This window comes from Anomaloglossus baeobatrachus, chromosome 8, assembly GCF_048569485.1.
Source record: "Anomaloglossus baeobatrachus isolate aAnoBae1 chromosome 8, aAnoBae1.hap1, whole genome shotgun sequence".
NCBI lineage: Eukaryota > Metazoa > Chordata > Amphibia > Anura > Aromobatidae > Anomaloglossus > Anomaloglossus baeobatrachus.
The window spans coordinates 16,663,673-16,690,072 of NC_134360.1; the positions used below are offsets into that span (position 1 = coordinate 16,663,673).

The following is a 26,400-nucleotide window of genomic DNA, read 5'->3' on the forward strand; positions in this document are numbered from 1 at the left end:
TGTGGTCACAGCTGGAGGTTCCCACGGTATCCCACCTGTGACCGCAGCTGGTTTATGAATTTTTATAATGCAGTGCATTACCTTATTTTACTGCTTCTTTCCCAAAAAATACTCTACATTGATTGATTTTTAATTGACCAATTCATGTTCTTTTAGAAGCTGCTTTCAGCTGCTGCCCTGCAAAGATTCACAATTTGCATTTTGGCAGTCTGTGTATAGAATTCCCCTGTCTAAGTACAGAGAGGCTCGGACTGGGAAAGTCTCATGCATAGACGTTTGGGGGAAAAAAAAAGAAAGTATGTTTAATGTATATTACAAAAATGATAACTTTACGATTCCTGGAGGATTATTAAATATAAAGAACTTTGAGCTGCTACAGTGTTTAGGCAAACTCCTTTTTGAGCATGTTACAAATCTATACATAGAAATCCAACCCTGTAAGTATGTAACATCCGAAATATATAATTAAAAAGAAAAAATAAGTCACGGAAGGTTCTAGGAAATCTATATACCTATTAGAGGGAAATGTAATGTAGAACAAATCGTGGACCCGTGTTACCGGAGATGCCCCCGGGCAAGCTGCGAAATGCTTAATAATATTCTGATTTTTATGAAGTCTGACACATAGTCTCATGCCAGCTCCAAATAACACAAAATATCACTATTCCTGTCCCCCTAGGCCTAGGATCAAAGTGTGAACCCCCCAACCTTTGCCAAAGACAGGATTGTGGCCCATGCATTTAAATTGATACCTGCGCTCAGTATAGAAGCACAATGGTGCAGCGACTCCATCCATGTCCAGCATCGCCAATGTCTGCTTCTTATTTCAGTCCACTCGAAGTCATGATGTAATCTGGGCTAATATTTCAGATCGCCTCGGTGCTTGCTAATTTAATAAATGTAGCCACCTCCAAGGGTTGCCAGCCATGGAAAAGAAATGTAAGAGGGCTAAAATCTGTAATGAAGAAAAAGTTCTCAAACCGATGACCCTAAGGGGTACTTCACACGCTCCGATATCGTTAGCGAGCGTACCCGCCCCCATCGGTTGTGCGTCACGGGCAAATCGCTGCCCGTGGCGTACAACATCGCTAACAACAACATCGCTAACACCCGTCACACTACTTACCTTACCTTACCTTCCCTGCGACGTCGCTGTGGCCGGCCAACCGCCTCCTGTCTAAGGGGGCGGTTCGTGCGGCGTCACAGCGACGTCACACGGCAGCTGTCCAATAGAAGCGGAGTGGCGGAGATGAGTGGGACGTAACATCCCACCCACCTCCTTCCTTCCTCATTGCCGGTGGACGCAGGTAAGGAGATGTTCGTCGCTCCTGCGGTGTCACACACAGCGATGTGTGGTGCCACAGGAACGACGAACAACATCGCTACTCACCAGACAACGATGGTTGGTGTTTGAACGACCTCTCCAACACCAACGATTTTTACCACTTTTGCGATCATTGAAGGTCACTCGTACGTGTCACACACTGTGATGTCGCTAACGACGCCGGATGTGCATCACAAACACTGTGACCCCAACGATAAATCGTTAGCAATGTCGCAGCGTGTAAAGTACCCCTAAGGGTTGGTCCCACTGGTTAGTTTCAGGAGCTCCCGAGTCTCCTTAAGTCCTGGTTCCTTGGAGGACGGCACTGTGTGTTTTTTTTTTTTTTTTTTTTTTTTTTTTTAAACTGGGTGTGTGTGTGTGTGTGTGTGTGTGAAAACTAGAAAACATATATGCGTCTAACTGGACATAAGTCCATTGAGACCATAGTTGCTTTGTCTTTGAGACCTTTTACATGTCCTATAAAAATGGGGTCACCAGTCCATAATGTCTACATACTCTAGGCCGATGTCAACCATCTCAGTAACTGTTGCACCATACCGTACCTCTCGTATAATACAGGCAAGCACTGATTGGGTTCAGTAGGGGCCTATTGTCTGAGTTTATTCCTTTTGTTAGATATACAAGTTGTCACGATAGGTACAGGGAAGTGCCAAGTGCATGGCGATAGGGAAGGGAAACCCTGTGTTTGGTCAGAAGTCACCATCTTCTCCTTCCCCAAATCTACTACCGATACCTGGGGTCCCTCACCACCCTAGAGAGGTTCCGCACCTATGTGCCAAGCCGAATACCTGACCCTAGTTATCCCTAGTGCTGGGTCCTAAATAAGGAACGGATGAGATGAGTTCTTAGCCAACCCCACTAAAGCTTCATCAACGATACCACAGAGGATTACAAACCACCTGCTTGCAACCAGAGCTTGAAGGAACTGAAGAATATCACCAGCATGTTATGATTCGATGTTCAATGACTACCATGAACACACTTCACCAGAGTCGTAGGTGTTAAAGTGCCAACCGCAAGCCCTGAACTTACCACACTAGAAGTAGCTGGGCAGCATGCCTAACAACCTAGATGCCTCAAACCCAGCCGGAAGACTACATAACCTGCAAGGCAGAAAGTGGAAAGAAACTATCTTGCCTCAGAGCAGATTTCCCCAAAGAAAATGGGCAGCCTCCCACATCTACAGACTGTGAGCAAAGATGAAAACACATACACAGTAAGAGCAAGATGGAGCAAAGAGAGGCCACACTATACTAAATACGAAAGACAGGATGGGGAACTCTTGCGGTCGGCATGAAAAACCCTATCAAACTTCCTACACGGATTGTGCAAAAAGGAAGAGTAATCTAATACTCGTACGTTCACAATCCGTACAAGACTCTGGTGAAACTGTAGGAAAAAACCCTAACAATTACCCTGCCGACTAACCCTTGCTAAGATAAATAGCATAGACTGACTCGGAAGATAAATCTTCCTTATCTGAAGGCACAAACAAAACAGGATACAATACAAAAAACCTTCAGAGAGAATTCACAGAAGCAATAAGCAAATAACACACAAAAGTATGAAGCAAAACCAAGAACTTAGCTTGATAGCGGGGAAGCCAGGAGGACAAGAGACAGATTCCTATAGTCTCAGGAATTTCAGACAACTGGCAAAGACAAACAGCCAGCACACGCCTATATCCAAAATCAAGGTTTGAGCTACCAACCAGGTGTGTAGAACTGAGGAACAGAATCCAACCCACTAACATCAACGACCACAGGAGGGAATCCAAGAGCGGAGCTCCACCAGACAGTATTCACAACACCAGCACCAGTCCAAAGGAAGGAAGGAGCATATAAGCACCAAGAGAATATTGATGATCAACAGCTGGGTGGAAGGTGAGCTCCTGCTGGGTCCAAATGGGGGAGAGAATTCCAACACTAAAGCTACCTATACATATGAATACTGACAGCAGGAACAATGGAAAGTCAGGGAGCATTCTGCGTAGCCAAACACTGTGACCTTCTATGGCCAGAAACCACATGACTGTCTGTCAGACCCGTGACATCAGTATCACCAGTTCACTATTACAATAAATTGGGCACCTCAGGGGGACCCATGGTGGCTGCCTATTGAGCCAACTCCTTCTTCGCAGCCTTCTTTTAGCTATCCTCCTCCATCAGTTTATGCCACGTACAACGTATTTCAGACATTCACAAGCCCCGGGTTATGAAGCCCAGGAGCGTTCATCTAAAGTAGAAAATATACAAACACTTTACATACATTTATAGTTTATGTTTAAACTAAACTGAAGCTGTCTTTTATTTGTGCGTCCGGCCAACAAATTCCGCAGCTTTTCATGTTTTGTTAAATTGATGAAAACCAAAGCGGGAGATTTGTGCTGTAAGCCGCAGTACTTCAGGATACTTAGCGTAACGACAATGTAATCCATCAAGGATTCCTTAGCGAGTCACAAAGGCCTCTTTTTAATCTAATTTGTGCTTCACCATTTATTTTTTTACTCTAAAAACATACACAGACTTTGCCAAACTGCATTTTTGTGTTCTAAGAGGCTACGGAAAGTTTTCTGTGAAGGTCAGCAAATGTTTTGGAACGAATCTGAAAGTTTATTATTTTATTACACCTCTTTATATTTGGTTATAAAACAGTTTTACGTGTTGATGCCTCGCGGCCACACGTGTAGACTCTGTCCCCGTCTTATTGGTTAAATATCCAGTATAACCATCCCCGGGAATGCATCAACCATTGGCCACAGTGAAATCTACGGCATGGTATATACCGTATTTTCTGGATTATAAGACTCACTCCCCGTCCCCCAAAACTGAGGTAAAATGGGGGTGCGTCTTATAATCTAAATATGGTTTACCGGGGCGGCAGTTTTGGAAGGGGGTCACAGGAGGCAACGTCGGCGATGCTGAGTGCTCGGAGGAGGGGGTATCACTGCAGTGGAGTGGCTCAGGAGGGTCACAGGACAGGGTGTCAAGGTGGTGGGTGCCGTTGATCTGACATGATAAACTTCAAGAAAATGGCTGCTAAGTTCTATCTACGCATGCGCCACCTCTTCAACTGCAGGTCATTCAATGGTGCCCACAGTCAGATCACTGGCACCCCTCCACGACACCCCGTCCTGTGACCTTCTGGAGCCCAACGACAGATCAATGGCACTCACCACTGCCGCAACATCCCCGACCCCGCAGTATTGCCGACCATCCGTCCACTGACACTCCTGAGCTTCAACACCCCCTCCTCCGAGCCCGCAGCATCACTGTCCCTGCCTCCAGTGACCCTTCTTAGCAGCTCCATCAGTCGCTCCCCCTGGTGACTATTTTGGCTCAGTACCCGATCAGGGTCAAAGACACTGTTTTGGCTCAGAACACTGTTGGGGTCTAGGACACTATTTTGGATACTTTTTGGAAAATGCTGGGCAATCTCTACATTGGACACCACTCTTACCAGCATGTGTAACCAAAAATATTCTAAATTTATGAAATTGTGGAAAATCAAATTAATACAATGTGTAGATGACCACAAAGTAACCTATGGACAACAAATATGGTTAATTTTTTTTTCCATACCTACAAATTATCATTTTTTTCCCCTTTTTTAGATTGTTTTTGGGTCTCTTTTACCCCCTTTTACAATATAGGACATGTGTGTCCCTTTAATGCAAGCTCGTGGGGTGAGCCCGCATGTTTTCCCACACGTTCGCTAATCTGATTAGCCAACATATTTGCAGCTAACAGACACCGGTGAATCAGAGATCCACCCGTGCCTGTTAACTAGTTAAATCCTGTTGTCAATCTCTAATAGTGGGATTTAACACGCGCCTTTGGGGAGCACATCATTCCTCGCTGCCTTCAGCAGCCCCATGGCCCGATCATGGGGTACCAATAGGTTCTCATGACAGCCGGGGGTCAGCTGATGACTCCCGTTACTGTCATGATGAAGTTCCTGTGAACGGCAGCATTCACAGGAGATCCGCTCTCAACAGCAGAAGTGATCATACTGTGCAGGCTTCAAGTCCTCTAAGGGGACTAGTAAAATCAATAAATCAAAAGAATAAAAAAAATTAAATATGAGAAACCACAAAAAATGTTCAAATCACCCCCCTTTGACTCATTTGAAAAAAATAATAAACATATTTGGCATCACACCCTTCAGAAATGCCCAATCTATCAAAATATCAAATAAATGATTCTGATCTGCATAAGATAAAAAAAAAATCAAAACCTCAGAATTGGGTTTTTTTGGTCCCCGCAACATTGCAATAAAATGCATTAACAGGGGATGAAAACATTTAATATACCTAAAAATGGTATGATTAAGAACGTCAGCTCAAGACGCAAAAAAAGCAGTCACTGAGCCCTAGATCCCAAAAAATGAGAACGCTACAGTTCTCAGAAAATGGCGACAAACGCAATTCTTTTTTGACAAATTTTGGGATTTTTTTTTTCACCACTTAAATAAAAATATACATGTTTGGGATCTATGAGCTCGTACCGACCTGGGGAATCCTAATGCCAGGTCAGTTTTACCGTACAGTTAAAATGGTAATTAAAAAAAAACCAAAACAATAATAAAATTGCACATTTTTACAATTTCACCATATTTGGATTTTGTTTCCTGTTTTCCAGTACAATATCTGGGAGAATGAATGGCGTCATTCAAAAGTATAACTTGTCCCGCAAAAAACGAGCTCTCACGTGGCTATATTGTCAGCAAAAATAAAAATAGTTGTAGCTCTTGGAAGAAGGGGAGGAAAAATGGAAAATCACTGGGTGGTGAAGAGGTTAAAGGAAACCTGACCTCTGATATCTGCTGCCCAATCTAGCCTGTATCTATAGCAGGCTGTATGAATTCAGCCATGTATGTTTGACTCTGAAATACTCGGCATTGTAGAGAAAAATATCCTTTAATTGCGGACAGGGGACCACATGGGAGACTCTTCGGATAGGTGGGTCCCTGGCCTCTCTCCGCCCACTGCCCTTGATTGACAGGTCTCTCCCTGTGTGCATCAGGGGGGATTTTATGGATTGGCGGCGTGGGGGGTGGGAGTGCCCTTCTTTAAAGCCCTTCTTTAAAGCCCTTCTTTAAAGCCCTTCTTTAAAGCCCTTCTTTAAAGCCCTTCTTTAAAGCCCTTCTTTAAAGCCCTTCCTTGAAAGTTGCTAAATGTGTTAAACTCATGGTTAAGCGGGAATTTCACTTCAAAAAATGCTATCCATGAAAATAGAATATGGAGCCAACCTTCAATGAACCGCTCTCCAGACCAAAGCAGCCTCATGGGTTACATCTCTTTTCGTACTACTTTTTTATATTTTTACCTTTTCTCCTTTTGGTTCATTAGGTTTTTCATACATTTTGTGGAATTTATACACCTAAAGTGTTTCCACTTCTAGCATGTCTCATATCATGAGTTTTTTTTTTTTTCTTCATATTCTGCAGGTTTTGCTATTGAAGGTCCATCTCAAGCAAAGATCGAGTGTGACGATCAGAGTGATGGATCGTGCGATGTCAAGTACTGGCCAAAAGAACCAGGTGAATATGCCGTCCACATCATGTGTGATGACGAAGACATCAAGAATAGTCCGTACATGGCCTACATCCAGCCGGCATCTGGAGATTTTAGCCCCGATAAGGTAAGCAGTTTTATTGTACCTTTTCAATATCAAAGTTTTTTGGTAACTGAGAACACGGTATTACTATTGCACATTCATTTGTTATGGCCTAAAGCCCATTTCTCTGACGTGTGTTATATAATGTATTTATTTGAAGGCCCTCGCTTCCTTGTGGAATGTGCTCCTAGTCTGTCCCTGCTTCCTTTCTGGATTGTTTGTATATGTAAATGTTCCTTAGGCTGCAAGGCAGAAGCTAAATGGGTTCATTACATTAACAAGCACCTGTTACTGTTTTTTATATTGAAGGATGATATGACCGTTGGGCCGTGGAGGCTTCGCACCCCTTCACAAGTGTGTGTATGTGTTTGTGTATATGACTTTAGGTGGGTGCAATACTTACTATTCTCTTTGGGTTGGCGTCCATCACCCCGCATCCGGTCCCCAACGTAGATGCAGTAGTCAAACACACACCGGAGTTCTCTTGGCAACCCAAAGATTGAACAGTTTGTTCTTTCCACGCTATGGCAGACACTGCCTCACTCCAGATGGTTCTGCAGTTGCTGTTTCTTTGGGGTACTCTCACTCGACCTATCCCCGATATTTTGGAACTAACCTACAAGCTGCCGGGCACTTGTCTCCGTTCCCCCATGTTTTTTTTCTCACTGCTGTCCGCTTCTGAGCCCTTGTGGCTATCTAGTTGTGCGACTTACCTGAGCCTATTCTGGTGAGTTGTAGGTTCCAGACCGGTTTAAAGGGTAACTTCAAGGTTCACTTATTGGCTCCCGACACCTTGCCACATCTTTACTCCTCGAACCCTTCTGCAGAACTCCCCTCTCACCAGACCCGTCTCTCTCTAACCACCCACTGCTCCTCTGTCACTCCTCTCCGAACTCATCTTACCATTGCTTCTACCCAACCGCTAGGTGGCGCTGGCCGCTACATGGTCCTGGCTCCGCTACATAGACTATCTGCCAGTCTCTCTAACTAACCCCCTGGCCATCTGTCACTCCCCCTCTATCTTATCTGACCGTTGCTCCAGCTTGGCCACTACACAGTCCTGGCTCTGCTACATCAGTGATCCGCCCGTCTCTCTAACCAACCCCCTAGCCATCTGTCACTCCTCCCCTATCTTATCTTACCATTGCTCCAACCTAACCTCTAGGTGGTACTGGCCACTACAATGTCCTGGCTCTGCTACACTGGCGATCCACCCGTCTCTCTAACCAACCCCCTGGCCATCTGTCACTCCTCCCCTCTCTTATCTTACCATTGCTCCTACCCAACCGCTAGGAGGCACTGGCCGCTACCCAGTCCTGGCTCTGCTACATCGACGATCCGCCTGTCTCTCTAACCAATCCCCCGGCCATCTGTCACTCCTCCCCTCTCTTATCTTACTATTGCTCCTACGCAACCACTAGGAGGCGCTGGCCACTACAGGGTCCTGGCTCTACTACATTGGGGACCCTCCGTTCACTAGCAGCAGTGTCATTTTACAAAATTTATTTAACAGCATACTCTGTACCGAAAACAGACAAATTACACCTAGCATAAAACAGCACGACCATGTCCTACAATATTACAAATGGGTACTATAACCAAAGTGTCCCGAGAGTGATTTTTCATCACAAGACCAGGCTGCATGTTGCTGGTGTTACTATGCGCAGCCTGTGTGGTCTAAACGTGCTACTATGGCTGGCAGCATTTCCAGACTCCCATCAAGCACATCTGGGATGTCATTAATCAGCAAAGGGTGCTGCCAGCAGCGGATCTTGATGATTTTTTGCTCAAGTGCATTCAGTGCAATAGAATATTCCTCAGACAACCATTAATACCTTATTGGTAGCTGTCAAGGCCGCTCATACCCGATACTGATTTAAATCGAGGATGTTTTAAAAAAATATTTTATTTTTTTTTTTTTTTTTTATATATATAAATTTTATATACCTGAAGTCTATTTATCCTGGGAATTCCATAATTCAGCGGCTTTTCCTTCTTGTTAGGATCCGTAATTCCTTTCGTGAGATTAGTAAAGCCGTGTAAGACCGTTTATTGACGTAAATTTTAATGCCCCGGTCACATCTGTTGGGCCGCTCCTCGCTTGTAAGGCAACGTCTGTGCATTTGTAATGAAGTTATAGGTTTGTTCACGGTTTCCATGTGTGACGTCACCTGCGCCTCTGAGGAACAGGAACGTTCTTCATAAAATCTTTACATTGTATTTTGCAAATCTTGCACGTACGGCGAAGTGAACAGCGTGCGGCTAATCTCACCTCTGAGACAGGAAATGTTTTGGAACGGTCCCGACTAGAACACGGTCTGCTCCGTCTGTAACCCAAGACTTCTGCCAAGTGCAGGTTTCCAGCGAGGCATTAAATTGTCAGCTACCTTGTAATCTATGAATAAGGTTATTGAATCCTTCATAGTAGAGGTTCCCTTATGCTGAGAATGAAATGCACAGGGGGGGAAGAAAAAGAAATTTTCCTAAAATTATAGATCTTTTAAGGAAATCTGTCAGTGCAAACTTATTATTCTGCAGAAACTGAACGGAGCACCCTGGATGTGCCCAAGAGCCGCAGTGCATTGTGTCGCCCACCGGGTGTGCATGTTCCCGCCTCGCTCACTGATGATTGACAGTGTTGACATTTCGCTGCAGACTGTGCCTGCTCCAGGCAAGCCAATGCGGTCAGTCATTAGTGGGAACATGCAAAAGCACGGAAAAGAACTGTGCATGGAGCCTCTTGGCCACGCAAGGGTGCACCGACCATCCTAATTAGCCTGCCTTGTCACTCCTCTCCAATCTTATCTTAACATTGCTTCTACCCAACCACTAGGTGGCGCTGTCCGCAACATGGTCCTGGCTCCGCTACATAGACGATCTGCCAGTCTCTCTAACCAACCCTACTTGATACTTTATTTGCTTGCAATATGCAGAATCTGAAGTTAAATAAAGTACGAAGGACCTGAGAAGTCATCATCTTTTTCGAGTTCCCTTTTTCTTTTTTGTATTGTCATATTTTTTTTTTTTTGCCCAAATTCTTTAAAGTGCCAATTTAGCGGTTTGCTTTTTTACCACTGGAGTGGAGATTTAAAGGGAACCTGTCACCAGTTTTTTGCTCTATAAGCTGTGGCCACCACCAGTGGGCTCCTATATACATCATTCTAGCATGCTGTATATAAGAGCCCAGGCCGCTGTGTATAACATAAAAAAACACTTTGTAATACTCACCTAGAAGGTTACTCCGGTGCACAATGGTCTGATGCGTGGCGGCCTTCTTGGTCTTCCTTATTCTGAAGTCGCGGTGCATGACGCATCTACGTCATACACACGTGCCGGTATTGAGGTCCTGCGTAGGCGCACTACAATACTTTGATCTGCCCTGCTCAGGGCAGATCAAAGTGCGCCTGCGCAGGACCTCAATAACCGGCGCGTGCGTATGATGTAGGTGCATCATGAAGGATATGAATAGAATAATATTACAGGTAGATACAGTGCCTACAAGTAGTATTTAGCCCCCTGCAGATTTAGCAGGTTTACACATTCGGAATTAACTTGGCATTGTGACATTTGGACTGTAGATCAGCCTGGAAGTGTGAAATGCAGCAAAAAAGAATGTTATTTCTTTTTTTTTTTTTTTTTTTTTAAATTGTGAAAAGTTTATTCAGAGGGTCATTTATTATTCAACCCCTCAAACCACAAGAATTCTGTTTGGTTCCCCTAAAGTATTAAGAAGTATTTCAGGCACAAAGAACAATGAGCTTCACATGTTTGGATTAATTATCTCTTTCCAGCCTTTTCTGAGTAATTAAGACCCTCCCCAAACTTGTGAACAGCACTCATACTTGGTCAACATGGGAAAGACAAAGGAGCATTCCAAGGCCATCAGAGACAAGATCGTGGAGGGTCACAAGGCTGGCAAGGGGTACAAAACCCTTTCCAAGGAGTTGGGCCTACCTGTCTCCACTGTTGGGAGCATCATCCGGAAGTGGAAGGCTTATGGAACTACTGTTAGCCTTCCACGGCCTGGACAGCCTTTGAAAGTTTACACCCGTGCCAAGGCCAGGCTTGTCCGAAGAGTCAAGGCTAACCCAAGGACAACAAGGAAGGAGCTCCGGGAAGTTCTCATGGCAGTGGGGATATTGGTTTCAGTCAATACCATAAGTAACGTACTCCACCGCACTGGTCTCCGTTCCAGACGAGCCCGTAAGGTACCTTTTACTTTCAAAGAGTCATGTCAAGGCTCGTCTACAGTTTGCTCTTGATCACTTGGAGGTCTCTGAGACAGACTGGTTCAAGGTTCTCTGGTCTGATGAGACCAAGATAGAGATCTTTGGTGCCAACCACACACGTGACGTTTGGAGACTGGATGGCACTGCATACGACCCCAAGAATACCATCCCTACAGTCAAGCATGGTGGTGGCAGCATGATGCTGTGGGGCTGTTTCTCAGCCAAGGGGCCTGGCCATCTGGTTCGCATCCATGGGAAGATGGATAGCTCGGCCTACCTGGAGATTTTGGCCAAGAACCTCCGCTCCTCCATCAAGGATCTTAAAATGGGTCGTCATTTCATCTTCCAACAAGACAACGACCCAAAGCACACAGCCAAGAAAACCAAGGCCTGGTTCAAGAGGGAAAAAATCAAGGTGTTGCAGTGGCCTAGTCAGTCTCCTGACCTTAACCCAATTGAAAACTTGTGGAAGGAGCTCAAGATTAAAGTCCACATGAGACACCCAAAGAACCTAGATAACGTGGAGAAGATCTGCATGGAGGAGTGGGCCAAGATAACTCCAGAGACCTGTGCCGGCCTGATCAGGTCTTGTAAAAGACGATTATTAGCTGTAATTGCAAACAAGGGTTATTCCACAAAATATTAAACCTAGGGGTTGAATAATAATTGACCCACACTTTTACGTTGAAAATTTATTAAAATTTAACTGAGCAACAAAACTTGTTGGTTTGTAAGATTTATGCATCTGTTAATAAATCCTGCTCTTGTTTGAAGTTTGCAGGCTCTAACTTATTTGCATCTTATCAAACCTGCTAAATCTGCAGGGGGTTGAAGACTACTTGTAGGCACTGTAGGTGACCCAGCTTAGGAGTCGGGAAATTATTTTTATCCCTATGAAGAAAACTGGCTTCTACTCTTTGGGTTTTTGCCTTCCACAGGTTCAACACTGCATAACAGCGGCACTAAAAATAGGCCGAACTAGATGGACATAAGGTCTTCCTTCAGCCTTGGAAACTATGTTACTATGAATCCACTTTTGATTTTGTTTTGTTTTTTTCCCTAAGTTTGAAAGGCATCTCCGAAATAATCAGCCCAAAATTTATATTGCCGGCTGTGATCGGTGAAAGAACCAGCAATAAGTCTTCACTTCCCCCTGTGACACCACCACAGGTTCCAAGTCAAATGTGAACAGAGCTGTAGCCATGATTACAGCCCCCATTACGGTTCCCACAGACTATGTCCCATTTCTTAATTTTATAGACTTTTCTTTTGAAGTTAAAAAGATTTTTCAAATCCTCTTTTGATTTTTAATTTTTTTAAGTTTGAAAGGCATATTTAGAAATAATCAGCCCACGCTTTATATTGCCGGCTGTGATCGGAAAAAGACTCGGCAATAAGTTTTCACTTCCCCCTGTAGCGCCACCACAGGTGAAATGAAGTATTACACCATTCTCATGAAAACAAATGGGCTTACCGTGGAACAAACCTACATTTGGGGGACTGGGTCCACCAGAGAGGGGTGGATGTCCTTTGTAATTTTAATGTATACATTCTCACTTTTCTTTTGCAGGTTAAGGCATACGGTCCCGGGCTGGAGAAGACTGGATGCATTGTTAACAATCCAGCAGAATTTTTTGTCGATCCAAAAGATGCTGGGACGGCACCTTTGAAAATTTTTGCCCAGGTAAATCTAAAAAAAATAAGACGAGAACAATAGAAAAAAAACAAATAAAGTCTCGAAAAGGAATAGAGTTGAGGTTAAGGAATTCCAGGCTGATGACTTGACCTCTGGCGGAGACCTCCTGGGTATAATGGCTCTCTGTGCTCCTCAGACTGTGGGGTCTCGATGAGCTTCTCCTGGTGACCACACAACCCCAGACAGGCTGAACGTCTTTCCATAAAACCAAATGACTCCTCTTGGCAGCGTTCTCCTGGAATGACTGCACATTACGCACCAACACAATATATGCTGAGCTCGTCCTTTTTTTTTTATTTTTTAATTTTTTTCCTAAGAAAAATAAAGTGATGAAACTATAAAAGCTCCAGCCTTCGCGAGCGTTCGTACATAGATGCTGAGGCACACATGACCCCGACTCGGGCAAATAAAAACACATGTTCTGACTCATTTCCACTTATGCTGGGGGTTTTATTATTTATTTTTACCAGGATGTTGAAGGCAATCCCGTGGATATCAACACAAAGTCTAAACCAGATGGCACGTATGTCTGCTCCTACAATCCCGCTAAGCCCATTAAACATACCATTGCTGTCACATGGGGCGGCGCAAGTGTCCCCAGCAGCCCCTTCAGGGTAAGATCCATCATTTCTATTTTAGGGATGAAAATTGTTTTCCTTGCTTATAGTGGGATTATGTATTGGTATTAATTTGCTATTTGTTAATTTGATACATTTAAGTAATGTAGAAATATAATTTAGCACTAGCTACTAAGATGATTACAATGTGTCCCGCTTGCTGGGACCGCAACGTTCGGAGTCCTGGTGTTCCTGTTCCTCCATTAAGTTTCTAATAGGGTAAAAAAAAATTAGGTTTTCTACTGGACAACTTGTTTAAAGGGAATCAGTCACCAGATTTTTGTTAACTAATGTGAGAATAGAAAAAGACCCTTATTCCAGCAATGTCACTTAATGGGCTACTTGCTGTAGTTTAGATGTTTTGCTGATCGGTGATTTTATCACTGGACGAATAGTTAACTTGTTACCATGTATTGCTCCATATTCATGAGTTCTATAATAATGCCCACACAATTGATTGCTTTCTGCCTATGTACAGTGTACACAGCTGCTAATCAGTGTTTTGGGCAGGGTTATACACAAGTGCTACTTAGGGATGTGGGCAGGGTTATACACAGCTGCCAACTAATGGTGGGGTTATACACAGATGCTATTCAGTGGTGTGGGCAGGGTTATATACAGCTGCCAACCAGTGGTGTGGGCAGGGTTATATGCAGCTGCCAACCAGTGGTGTGGGTGGGGTTATACACATGTGCTATTCAGTGGTGTGGGTGGGGTTATACACAGCTGCTTATCAGTGGTGTGGGTGGGGTTATACACAGCTGCTTATCAGTGGTGTGGGCGGGGTTATACACAGCTGCCAACCAGTGGTGTGGGTGGGGTTATACACATGTGCTATTCAGTGGTGTGGGTGGGGTTATACACAGCTGCTTATCAGTGGTGTGGGTGGGGTTATACACAGCTGCTTATCAGTGGTGTGGGTGGGGTTATACACAGCTGCTTATCAGTGGTGTGGGTGGGGTTTTACACAGCTGCTTATCAGTGGTGTGGGCGGGGTTATACACAGCTGCTTATCAGTGGTGTGGGTGGGGTTATACACAGCTGCTTATCAGTGGTGTGGGTGGGGTTATACACAGCTGCTTATCAGTGGTGTGGGTGGGGTTATACACAAAGTTGTCAATGGTTTGGGTGGGGTTATAAACAAAGCTGCTAGTCAGTGGGGTGGATAGGGTTATACATAGCTGCTAATCAGTGGGGTGGATAGGGTTATACATAGCTGCTAATCAGTAGGGCGGGTGAGGTTATACAGGGCTCAGAATTTGGAGAACTCCGAGGTCTGCAGCAGATAAAACATTGTACCAAAACTGCATCAAGCACCAAAGTAAGTGAAACATCACTGGAATCAGGGTCTCTACCTCTACATCATGATAGTCTCAGATGAGCTAGTTAAAACTTGCTGACAGAATGCCTTTAAATGGGTTGCTTGGTTAAGGGAACATTTTGACCTGTTCTTAGACTCTTTTTCACAATCAGAGCCAGGAACTATTAAAATGAGGGTCTTTCTTCGGCGCTCCATTGGGAGACCCAGACGATTGGGTGTATAGCACTGCCTCCGGAGACCACACAAAGCAATTACACTAAAAAGTGTAAGGCCCCTCCCCTTCTGGCTATACACCCCCAGTGGGATCACTGGCTCACCAGTTTTCTGCTTTGTGCGAAGGAGGTCAGACATCCACGCATAGCTCCACTGTTTAGTCAGCAGTAGCTGCTGACTATATCGGATGAAAGAAAAGAGGGCCCATATGGAGCCCCCAGCATGCTCCCTTCTTACCCCACTTGTGGTTTGTAAGGTTGAGGTACCCATTGCGGGTACGGAGGCTGGAGCCCACATGCTGTTTTCCTTCCCCATCCCCCTGAGGGGCTCTGAGGAAGTGGGATCTTACCGGCCACCAAGCCCTGAGGCCGGGCTCCATCCACAGACCCATAGAACCTGCTGGATGTGGAGCGGGAGTGCCGTTCAGGGACAAGGCCCTGCAACTTTCAGGTACTCTGTGTCCCCGTATGGCAGGCCACGCACACCCCAGGCTTGCTGGGTGTGCTAGTGCGCCGGGGACTGTAGCGCTGTGCGCTGGGCTTATAGTCCCCGCAGATTACTGGGGGACTTTATGTGTGTGGATCGCCACGCCGACCGCCCCTGGAGCGGCGGCGCAGCTGCGACTTGTAGTGCGCCGGGGACGCGCCGACCGCGCTTTTACGGCGGCGGCGCTTCTAACTTTAGTCCCCGGTCTTCTGCGGCCTAGCTCCGCTTCGTTAACGCCCCCCACCCTGTCAATCAGGGTAGGGGGGAGACGTTGTTCAATCGGCAGCGCCGAGGGCTGGAGCACGATTTACATGCTCCAGCCCTCTCACTGAGCACAGTAGGACACAGGCTTCGCGCTTTTTCTCTGTGCACGCCCTAGGCCCGCCCCCAGGCTTGCAGCTCCCCAGGACGCCGGCAGCCATTATACACATGCAGTCTGGCTGGAGAACGGACGCAGGCTCTGGGGGACCCAGGCTAGGGGTTTCTGGCGACCACACACCCGCGCTAAGCGGGCGGTAAGCAGCACATACGTGCGGCCCCACTAGTGCCACAGTGTTATATTTTTCGCTGTACCAGATATATTTATATACTGCACTGTAAGGTCGCTTCTTGGCTGTACACCCTATATTGCTTTGAGGAGACAACAGCATGTCATCCGCAAAACACAAGGGTGCCAAGGCACGGGCTGTATACACGGCTTGTACAGCATGTGGGGCTAATCTACCAGCAGGCTCCAACGACTCTCATTGTGTGCAATGTTCAGTCCCAGTGGCACTTCGTCAGCCAGAGCCTATTGTGGTGGTAGCCCAGGCAGAGACGCCTGTGAACCCTGCCCCGGTGACGGGGACAGAATTTGCAGTCTTTGCTGATAAAATGTCTGTGACTATGACAAAAATCCTGGAGACCTTGCAGTCCAGGCCAGTTGCTCAGACCATAGACACTGCTGCGTCTATGTTCCCCGGTCCCCCTCAGTTGGAACTAATCCGTACTTCAAGGGGGTCCCAGGCATCACAGGCTGAGGGCTCTGACTCCGATGACAGTCCCAGTCCGCCTAAGCGAGCTCGCTGGGAGAGACCCTCCACGTCATCACGCGGATCAGGGTCTCAGCGAGAAGGGTCCCTATATGATGGTTCAGAGGTGGGTGATCAGGAGTCTTGTCCTGACGCCGCACTCAATTTGGATACGCCAGATGGTGACGCCATGGTAAATGACCTTATAGCGGCCATCAATAGGCTGTTGGAGATTTCTCCCCCAGCCCCTTCTGCAGAGGAGGCAGCTGCCCAGCAGGAGAAATTCCATTTCCTGTATCCCAAGCGAAAATTGAGTACTTTTCTGGACCACTCTGACTTCAGAGAATCCATCCAGAAACACAATACTTATCCGGACAAGCGTTTTTCTAAACGCCTTAAGGATACACGTTATCCTTTTCCCCCTGACGTGGTCAAACGCTGGACCCAGTGTCCAAAAGTGGACCCTCCAATATCCAGGCTTGCAGCTAGATCCATAGTTGCAGTGGAGGATGGGGCTTCACTTAAAGATGCCAATGACAGACAGATGGACCTTTGGTTGAAATCTGTCTATGAAGCTATCGGCGCGTCGTTTGCTCCAGCATTCGCGGCCGTGTGGGCGCTCCAAGCTATTTCAGCTGGTCTGGCACAGGTGGACTCTCTCATACGTCCAGCAGTGCCGCAAGTGGCGTCCCTAACTACGCAAATGTCTGCGTTTGCGACCTACGCTATCAATGCGGTACTGGACTCTACGAGCCGTACCTCAATGGCATCCGCCAACTCTGTAGTTTTGCGCAGGGCCTTGTGGTTAAAGAAATGGAAAGCAGATTCTGCTTCTAAAAAATGTTTAACCAGCTTGCCATTATCTGGAGACAGACTGTTTGGTGAGCAATTGGCGGAAATCATTAAACAGTCCAAAGGTAAGGACTCCTCCTTACCCCAGCCCAGATCAAGCAAACCTCCACAGAGGAAGTGGCAGTCAAAGTTTCGGTCCTTTCGAGGCTCGGGCAAGCCCCAATTCTCCTCGTCCAAAGGGACTCAGAAAGAGCAAAGGAGCTCTGATTCCTGGCGGGCTCACTCACGCCCCAAGAAAGCAACCGGAGGTACCGCTTCCAAGGCGGCTGCCTCATGACTTTCGGCCGCCTCCCTCCGCATCCTCGGTCGGTGGCAGGCTCTCCCGCTTTTGCGACATTTGGCTGCCACAGGTCAAAGACCGGTGGGTAACAGACATTTTGTCTCACGGGTACAGGATAGAGTTCAGTTCTCGGCCTCCGCCTCGGTTCTTCAGAACTTCCCCGCATCCCGACCGAGCAGATGCCCTTCTGCAGGCGGTGACTTCTCTAAGAGCAGATGGAGTGGTGGTCCCTGTTCCTCTTCAGGAACAAGGTCAAGGTTTTTACTCCAATCTCTTTGTGGTGCCAAAAAAGGACGGCTCATTCCGTCCTGTTCTGGACCTAAAACTGCTCAACAAGCATGTGAACGCCAGGCGGTTCCGGATGGAATCCCTCCGCTCAGTCATTGCCTCAATGTCTCAAGGAGATTTCCTAGCATCAATAGACATCAAGGATGCTTATCTCCACGTGCCGATTGCTACAGAGCACCAACGCTTTCTACGCTTCGTGATAGGAGACGACCATCTTCAGTTCGTAGCTCTGCCATTTGGTCTCGCGACAGCCCCACGGGTGTTCACCAAGATCATGGCGGCAGTGGTAGCAGTCTTGCACTCTCAGGGACACTCTGTGATCCCTTACTTGGACGATCTACTGGTCAAGGCACCCTCTCAAGAGGCATGCCAACTCAGCTTGACTGTTGCACTGGAGACTCTCCAGACGTTCGGGTGGATCATCAACTTCTCAAAGTCAAATCTGTCACCGACCCAGTCACTAACGTATCTTGGCATGGAGTTTCATACTCTCTCAGCGATAGTGAAGCTTCCGCTGGACAAGCAGCGGTCTCTACAGACTGGGGTGCAGGCTCTCCTTCAAGATCAGTCGCACTCCTTAAGACGCCTCATGCACTTCCTCGGGAAGATGGTGGCGGTAATTGAGGCGGTTCCGTTTGCGCAGTTTCATCTGCGCCCACTTCAATTGGACATTCTCCGCCAATGGGACGGGAAGTCAAAATCCCTGGACAGGAAAGTCTCCCTTTCCCAGACGGCCAAGGACTCTCTGCAGTGGTGGCTTCTTCCCACCTCATTATCACAGGGAAGATCCTTCCTACCACCGTCTTGGGCGGTGGTCACGACAGACGCGAGTCTGTCAGGGTGGGGAGCAGTTTTTCTCCACCACAGGGCTCAGGGTACGTGGACTCAGCAGGAGTCCACCCTTCAGATCAATGTTCTGGAAATCAGAGCAGTGTATCTTGCCCTACTAGCCTTCCAGCAGTGGCTGGAAGGAAGGCAGATCCGAATTCAGTCGGACAACTCCACAGCGGTGGCATACATCAACCACCAAGGGGGGACACGCAGTCGGCAAGCCTTCCAGGAAGTCCGGCGGATTCTGATGTGGGTGGAAGCCACGGCCTCCACCATATCCGCAGTTCACATCCCCGGCGTAGAAAACTGGGAAGCAGACTTCCTCAGTCGCCAGGGCATGGACGCAGGGGAATGGTCCCTTCACCCAGACGCGTTTCAGGAAATCTGTCGCCGATGGGGAAGGCCGGACGTCGACCTCATGGCGTCCCGGCACAACAACAAGGTCCCAACCTTCATGGCACGGTCTCGCGATCAAAGAGCGCTGGCGGCAGACGCCCTAGTGCAAGATTGGTCGCAGTTCCGGCTCCCTTATGTGTTTCCACCTCTGGCACTCTTGCCCAGAGTGCTACGCAAGATCAGATCCGATTGCAGCCGCGTCATACTCGTCGCTCCAGACTGGCCGAGGAGGGCGTGGTATCCGGATCTGTGGCAGCTCACGGTCGGCCAACCGTGGGCACTACCAGACCGACCAGACTTACTGTCCCAAGGGCCGTTTTTCCATCGGAATTCTGCGGCCCTGAACCTGACTGTGTGGCCATTGAGTCCTGGATCCTAGCGTCTTCAGGATTATCCCAAGGGGTCGTTGCCACCATGAGACAGGCTAGGAAGCCCACGTCCGCTAAGATCTACCACAGAACGTGGAGGATATTCTTATCCTGGTGCTCTGCTCAGGGAGTGTCTCCCTGGCCATTTGCATTGTCTACCTTTCTTTCTTTCCTGCAATCTGGGTTAGAAAAAGGTTTGTCGCTCGGCTCCCTTAAAGGTCAGGTCTCGGCGCTATCCGTCTTTTTTCAGAGGCGTTTGGCACGCCTTCCTAAGGTGCGCACGTTCCTACAGGGGGTTTGCCATATCGTACCCCCGTACAAGCGGCCGTTAGATCCATGGGATCTGAACAGGGTACTAGTTGCCCTCCAGAAGCCGCCCTTCGAGCCTCTGAGGGAGGTTTCACTTTCTAGACTATCACAGAAAGTGGTTTTTCTGGTAGCGATCACATCTCTTCGGAGAGTGTCTGAGCTGGCAGCGCTATCATGCAAGGCTCCCTTCCTGGTCTTCCACCAGGACAAGGTAGTGCTGCGCCCCATTCAGGAGTTTCTCCCGAAGGTGGTATCCTCTTTTCATCTTAATCAGGATATCTCTTTGCCTTCGTTTTGTCCTCATGCAGTTCATCGGTATGAGAAGGATTTACATTTGTTAGATCTGGTGAGAGCACTCAGAATCTACATTTCCCGCACGGCGCCCCTGCGCCGTTTGGATGCACTCTTTGTCCTTGTCGCTGGTAAGCGCAAAGGGTCGCAGGCTTCTAAGGCCACCCTGGCTCGATGGATCAAGGAACCAATTCTTGAAGCCTACCGTTCTGCTGGGCTTCCGGTTCCATCAGGGCTGAAGGCCCATTCTACCAGAGCCGTGGGTGCGTCCTGGGCATTGCGACACCAGGCTACGGCTCAACAGGTGTGCCAGGCAGCTACCTGGTCGAGTCTGCACACTTTCACCAAACATTATCAGGTGCATACCTATGCTTCGGCGGACGCCAGCCTAGGTAGAAGAGTCCTGCAGGCGGCAGTTGCCTCCATATAGGGGAGGGCTGTCTTGCAGCTCTAACATGAGGTATTCTTTACCCACCCAGGGACAGCTTTTGGACGTCCCAATCGTCTGGGTCTCCCAATGGAGCGCCGAAGAAGAAGGGAATTTTGTTACTTACCGTAAATTCCTTTTCTTCTAGCTCCTATTGGGAGACCCAGCACCCGCCCTGTTGTCCTTCGGGATTTTTGGTTGTTTTTCGGGTACACATGTTGTTCATGTTGAACGGTTTTCAGTTCTCCGAGGTTACTTCGGAGTGAATTTGTTTAAACCAGTTATTGGCTTTCCTCCTTCTTGCTTTTGCACTAAAACTGGTGAGCCAGTGATCCCACTCGGGGTGTATAGCCAGAAGGGGAGGGGCCTTACACTTTTTAGTGTAATTGCTTTGTGTGGTCTCCGGAGGCAGTGCTATACACCCAATCGTCTGGGTCTCCCAATAGGAGCTAGAAGAAAAGGAATTTACGGTAAGTAACAAAATTCCCTTCTTTTCTCTGTATTACCCCGGCTTGTCCATACAGTACACAGGCAAGCTGGTCATTTCAGTGTATATTGCGTAATACCGCCAAACGTCTGCAGTATTGCTGCAAAGCACATAAAGACCCGCAAAACCCGACAATGGGCCGTCCGGGTAATGTGCAATGGGACCTCCTGATTTTCTGCCAACAGACTGTTGGCATCAAAAGGATCGGGCTGTAGGAAATCAGGTTCCTTTTCCATTTTGTTTGATGGTCAGAAAAGCCGCTGCCATATGGTTCTGGCAGCCGCTTTATCACGGAGAACACAGGAGCACTCAGCCGAGCATGGGAATAATTTGCATGACTGCCGTGTAATTTTCTTGGCCAATTTAAAGCCTTTCTGGCCATTTTCCATGGCGAGGCTGGTGGTAGGAGCACAAGCCAAAGAGCCCAAATGCAGACTTATTGGCAGTAGGTCATATGCTCTCTTCTAATTCTCTTTTTTTTAATGCATTAGAAACCACTTCTCATCTGTTTGTTACTTAGGTGAATATTGGACAAGGCAGTCACCCACAAAATGTGAAAGTCTTCGGCCCTGGCGTGGAGAAGACCGGTTTGAAGGCAAATGAACCAACGCACTTCACAGTGGACTGTACAGAGGCTGGAGAAGGTAATGGATTTTTCTTAAGATCTGCTTCTCAAGATATGGTGTCGCCGGTGACAGTCATGTGGTTTCTGGCAATAGAAGGTCACAGCGTTTGTCTGCGCAAAATGCTCCCTGACTTTCTATTGTTCCTGCTGTCAGTATTCATTGGTATAGGTAGCTTTCCTGCTGGATTTTCATCTTGTCCCCTTTTAGACCCAGCAGGGGCTCGCTTTCCACCCAGCTGCTGATCATCAGTATTTTCTTGGTGCTTAAATACTCCCTTCTTCCCTGGACTGATGTTGGTAATATTATTCAGTTCATTCAAGCTCTGGTTGCAAGCAGGTGGCTTGTACTCCTCTGTCGCAAGCAGGTGGCTTGTACTCCTCTGTCGCATCGTTATTGAACTCCTTGAGTCATCTCTAGAGAAGTAGTTAATGCACTTTCCCAGTGTGTGTCCTCCTTGTGTCTTCCTTTAGCATTTAGTGAGGTTGATGAAGAGCTCATCCCATCCGTTCCCTATTTAGGATCCAGCATTAGGGATACGTAGGGTCAGGTATCCTGCTCGGTACATAGGTGCAGAACCCATCGAGAGGGGTGAGGGACCCCAGGGACCAGCAGTAGGGATACCTAGGGTCAGGTATCAGGTTCTGCACCTATCCGCCGAGCCGATCTAGGGTGGAGAAGGACCCCAGGGACCAGCAGTAGTAGGTTTGGTCAGGGGTCACCATCTCCCCCTTCTACCTTTTGCCGCTCGCTTGGTACTTCCTCGTACCAAACGTGACATATGGTTTTCACATCTGACCAAGTTATTTATGTAAAGATTATACAATTTTTTTTTTTTTTATGCCCTATTTTCGCAATAAGTATGATGTCTAATCGGCTACCGGTCAACTGGTGCAAACTACAACTCCGCACGTGCTGTGATGGCTTTTGGCATTAATGCTCAGTGCTGTGGTTTTGCAACGTCTGGAGATCTACATCTTGGACGCTTCTACAATAGAGCATTAGTATCACTTTTCCATGTGTGTATTCATTCACCTTGAAAACTCTTTGGGACGGCTTTTCAAAATTGCAATGAAAAGTGAAGGTCTCAAAGAGGTCAGTGAAGGTTTCAATATACGAAAAATGCAAAAATGTAAGTCTAGGTAGAAAGTTGCCAAAAAAACAGCCTTTTTTTTTTTTTTTTTTGTTTCATGCAGTAGGATATATGTATGTGTGTGTATGTATGTGTATGTGTATGTATGTGTATGTATGTGTGTATGTATGTGTGTGTATATATGTATGTGTGTATATATGTATGTGTGTATATATGTATGTGTGTATATATGTATGTGTGTATATATGCATGTGTGTGTATATATGCATGTGTGTGTATATATGCATGTGTGTGTATATATGCATGTGTGTGTATATGTATGTATGTGTATGTGTATGTATGTGTATGTGTGTGTATGTGTATGTGTATGTGTGTGTATGTGTATGTATGTGTATATGTGTATGTATGTGTATATGTGTATGTGTGTATGTATGTGTGTATGAGTATGTATGTGTGTGTGTGTGTATGTATGTGTGTGTGTATGTGTGTGTGTATATTAATATAATTTTTTTATATTTTACCTCCATAAAGCAAAACTTTAACACACATTAATAACATTGATTTCCATTTTGTAACATAGAAATGTAATAAACATGAAAAGTACAGTTTTTAGTTTCTGAATTTGCCCCCCACACTGTTTTCCCAGGTGACGTAAGTGTTGGAATTAAGTGTGACGCCCGTGTGATAAGCGAAGAAGAAGAGGACATTGATTTTGATATCATCCCTAATGCAAACGACACCTTTACAGTTAAATACATGCCCCCCGGCGCCGGTCGTTACACCATAAAAGTCCTGTTTGCCGGAGAGGTGAGTGATTCATGGGGCTGTGGAATATCGAGAGGTTCTTCCACACGTTTATGCCATTTAGAGCTGAGAATATACTTAAGGTTCCTCAAAAGCCAAGAACAATATTGTTGTGTGTTTTGAACGTTTCTTAGAAAGAAATGCAAAATTTATCTTGGCACATTACAAAATTTGAAGGCTGGTTTTGAATTTTAGCGTTCAATACGACAGTTGCTGCGGGGGTGGGCGCTTTTTTGGAGACTTTACGACATATCATTCCTGGAGTCGGCTCATTTCTTTTTTTTTTTTTTTTTTTTTTTTTTTTTTTACAGCGCTAGGACAATAAAAACTGTTACTAATATTAAGTAAAAATACAAAAATTTATAAGCGAGGCAACAATTCTACAATTCTAGTTGCATTGGCAGCCTGCCTCCTGGGATTTGTGCTGTCCTGAATTAAAGGATTTTTTTTTTTTTTTTTAAGGGTTGGAAAAAGGTAAAAAGCTTGTATTATACCAAAATAGGATATTTGGTCCATCATTCATTTTTGGTCTTGAAGCCTAGGCCAATTTGATTGAGTGGTGACAATGGCCTGCAGTGAACGACATGGTCCAACAAAGTTGCGCTTTTTTTGGTAAAGAACCTTTTTTTTCCCTTCAAATCCTAAGATAACCATTTTGATGTACAAAGAGTTCTTTGACATTGGTCCATACCAATGGGGTGAGTTGGAGGGGACCTCCTGGGTCATCGTTTCCAACCCCCTACCAGGACGTCAGAGGGGGTTCTCACGGCTCACATTCAGCAGCCAGATAATACTGACGTTGCTGATTGACCAGGTCCGGTAAATGGGTTCACACCAACACTAACCAATGCAAAGAAGGACAAAGGAAGTGTGGTTCAGACTTTGCAGATCACAGACCATGCTTTACTCCTACAGCTTCGATTTTGGAGGTGAAGATGCGAGCCCTTAGAACCACCTCCTACCTGATGGCATCTACGGCTTTTTTATTGATTAACCGATCAACACGCATAACGCTACATTGATGATGTCGCGCCAGGCTGGTCGGTTAATAAAATAAGCAAAAGAAGATCTGTGGATCATAGAATGGTGGAGTTGGAAGAGACTTCCTGGGTCATCGTTTCCAACCCACTACCAGGACGTCTGAGAGGGTTCTCACGGCTCACATTCAACAGCCAGATAATACTGATGTTGCCGATTGACCAGGTCCGGTAAATGGGTTCACACCAACACTAACCTCAACCTCTACTATCTCAAGTCTTGAGTCGTGTTCAGGACAAAAGAGGACTACTACTATCTTAAGCCATTAAGATGAATATTGCCCGGTTTCCCCAAAATACAATAGATGGTTACAGATGAGAATAACTAAAGAACATTTATTGTTTCATTATTGTAACATTTTTTGTTTCTAAGGTAATATCTTCCACTGTTGCGTATTTTGCTCTTCAGTGGAGACGACAATGATATGAATGTTATGGCTTTTTTTTCCCATAGGAAATCCCTTCTAGTCCATTCAGAATTAAGGTTGACCCCTCACATGATGCCAGCAAAGTAAAGGCTGAAGGTCCTGGGCTTAATAAATCTGGTATGTATATAGGATTTAATTGGTCAGACGTTGACACAACCAGTCCCCCTTTTGGGTCTAGTATTGCATGTGTTAATATCGGATTATGTTTAGCAATCTATCTCCTCTTCAAACTTCTTTATTTCCTAAGGTGTTGAAAATGGGAAGCCCACACACTTCACCGTCTTTACCAAGGGGGCAGGAAAAGCTCCTGTCGATGTAAAGTTCAATGGTCCCACCTCAGAAGATGCCGTGAAGGATTTTGAAATTATCGATAACTATGATTACTCCCACACCGTCCGATACACTCCAGTCCAGCAGGTACTCACCATGCGCAATGTCCTGTGAATGTATGGAGCACCTAGCTTTCTAAAAGTTAAGTTTTCTAATTTGTCTGGTTTAGTTTTTTGGAAACGATGAGGAAGATTTATTATTACTGACTTTAAACGTAGACTAAAATTGGGTCAAGAATTGAGAAGCTGCTACACAGCATCATATTTTGCGAGACATGTCGGACACTTTTCTCTTTTTTTAGGACACCTCTTGGTCGGCTAACTTTAGACCAATATTTTGCACCAGAATTTGCAACATCTTTGTGAATGTTTTGCCACTTTTTAATCCATGAGTCCTTTTCTAGCGTCTACTCGTAAATCTGGTGCAAGACATGAACATTGATTAGGAATTCTAGTGTCTTTAATTGCAGTCACTACCGATCTGCCTGTTGTACCCGACACCATTCTTCGCCGGCACTGAATGATCACAGACTGCTCCTGCCGTCGAATCGACAGTATCTGCTGACTTCATGTCACCAGAGAGGCGTCTTCTTTTCCGCTCTGCTTTGTTGACTTGGTGGGGTTGCCGACGTCCTGCTGATTGACAACCGGTTCCCCCATTTAGGAGTGACAGCTGAAGTCATGCCAATTGACAGCCGATTCCCCCATTTAGGAGTGACAGCTGAAGTCATGCCAATTGACAACCGGTTCCCCCATTTAGGAGTGACAGCTGAAGTCATGCCAATTGACAGCCGATTCCCCCATTTAGGAGTGACAGCTGATGTCATACTTATAACTGGTTCCCCCATTTAGGAGTGACAGCCGACGTCCTACTTATAACCGGTTCCCCCATTTAGGAGTGACAGCCGACGTCCTGCTGATTGATAGCCGGTTCCCCCATTTAGGAGTGACAACCAACATCACTTTGACAGCCATCTCCCTCACTTTGGCAATAAGGAGCCGGATATTAATCAGCATGGTGT

The 26,400-nt window shown here is 46.3% G+C and overlaps 1 protein-coding gene across 6 annotated transcripts in view; it reads left to right on the top strand.

Annotated features, from left to right (window-relative positions):
• FLNB (filamin B) overlaps positions 1–26,400 on the top strand; it is a 390,880-nt gene that overhangs the window by 279,230 nt on the left and 85,250 nt on the right. For all 6 annotated transcript variants that reach the window (XM_075321342.1, XM_075321343.1, XM_075321337.1 and 3 more), the window contains exons 12-18: positions 6,794–6,987; positions 12,763–12,876; positions 13,359–13,502; positions 21,585–21,708; positions 23,427–23,587; positions 25,076–25,166; positions 25,297–25,466. In XM_075321342.1, coding sequence (XP_075177457.1) covers positions 6,794–6,987; positions 12,763–12,876; positions 13,359–13,502; positions 21,585–21,708; positions 23,427–23,587; positions 25,076–25,166; positions 25,297–25,466 — 998 coding nt within the window. The remainder of the gene's footprint in view (positions 1–6,793; positions 6,988–12,762; positions 12,877–13,358; positions 13,503–21,584; positions 21,709–23,426; positions 23,588–25,075; positions 25,167–25,296; positions 25,467–26,400) is intronic.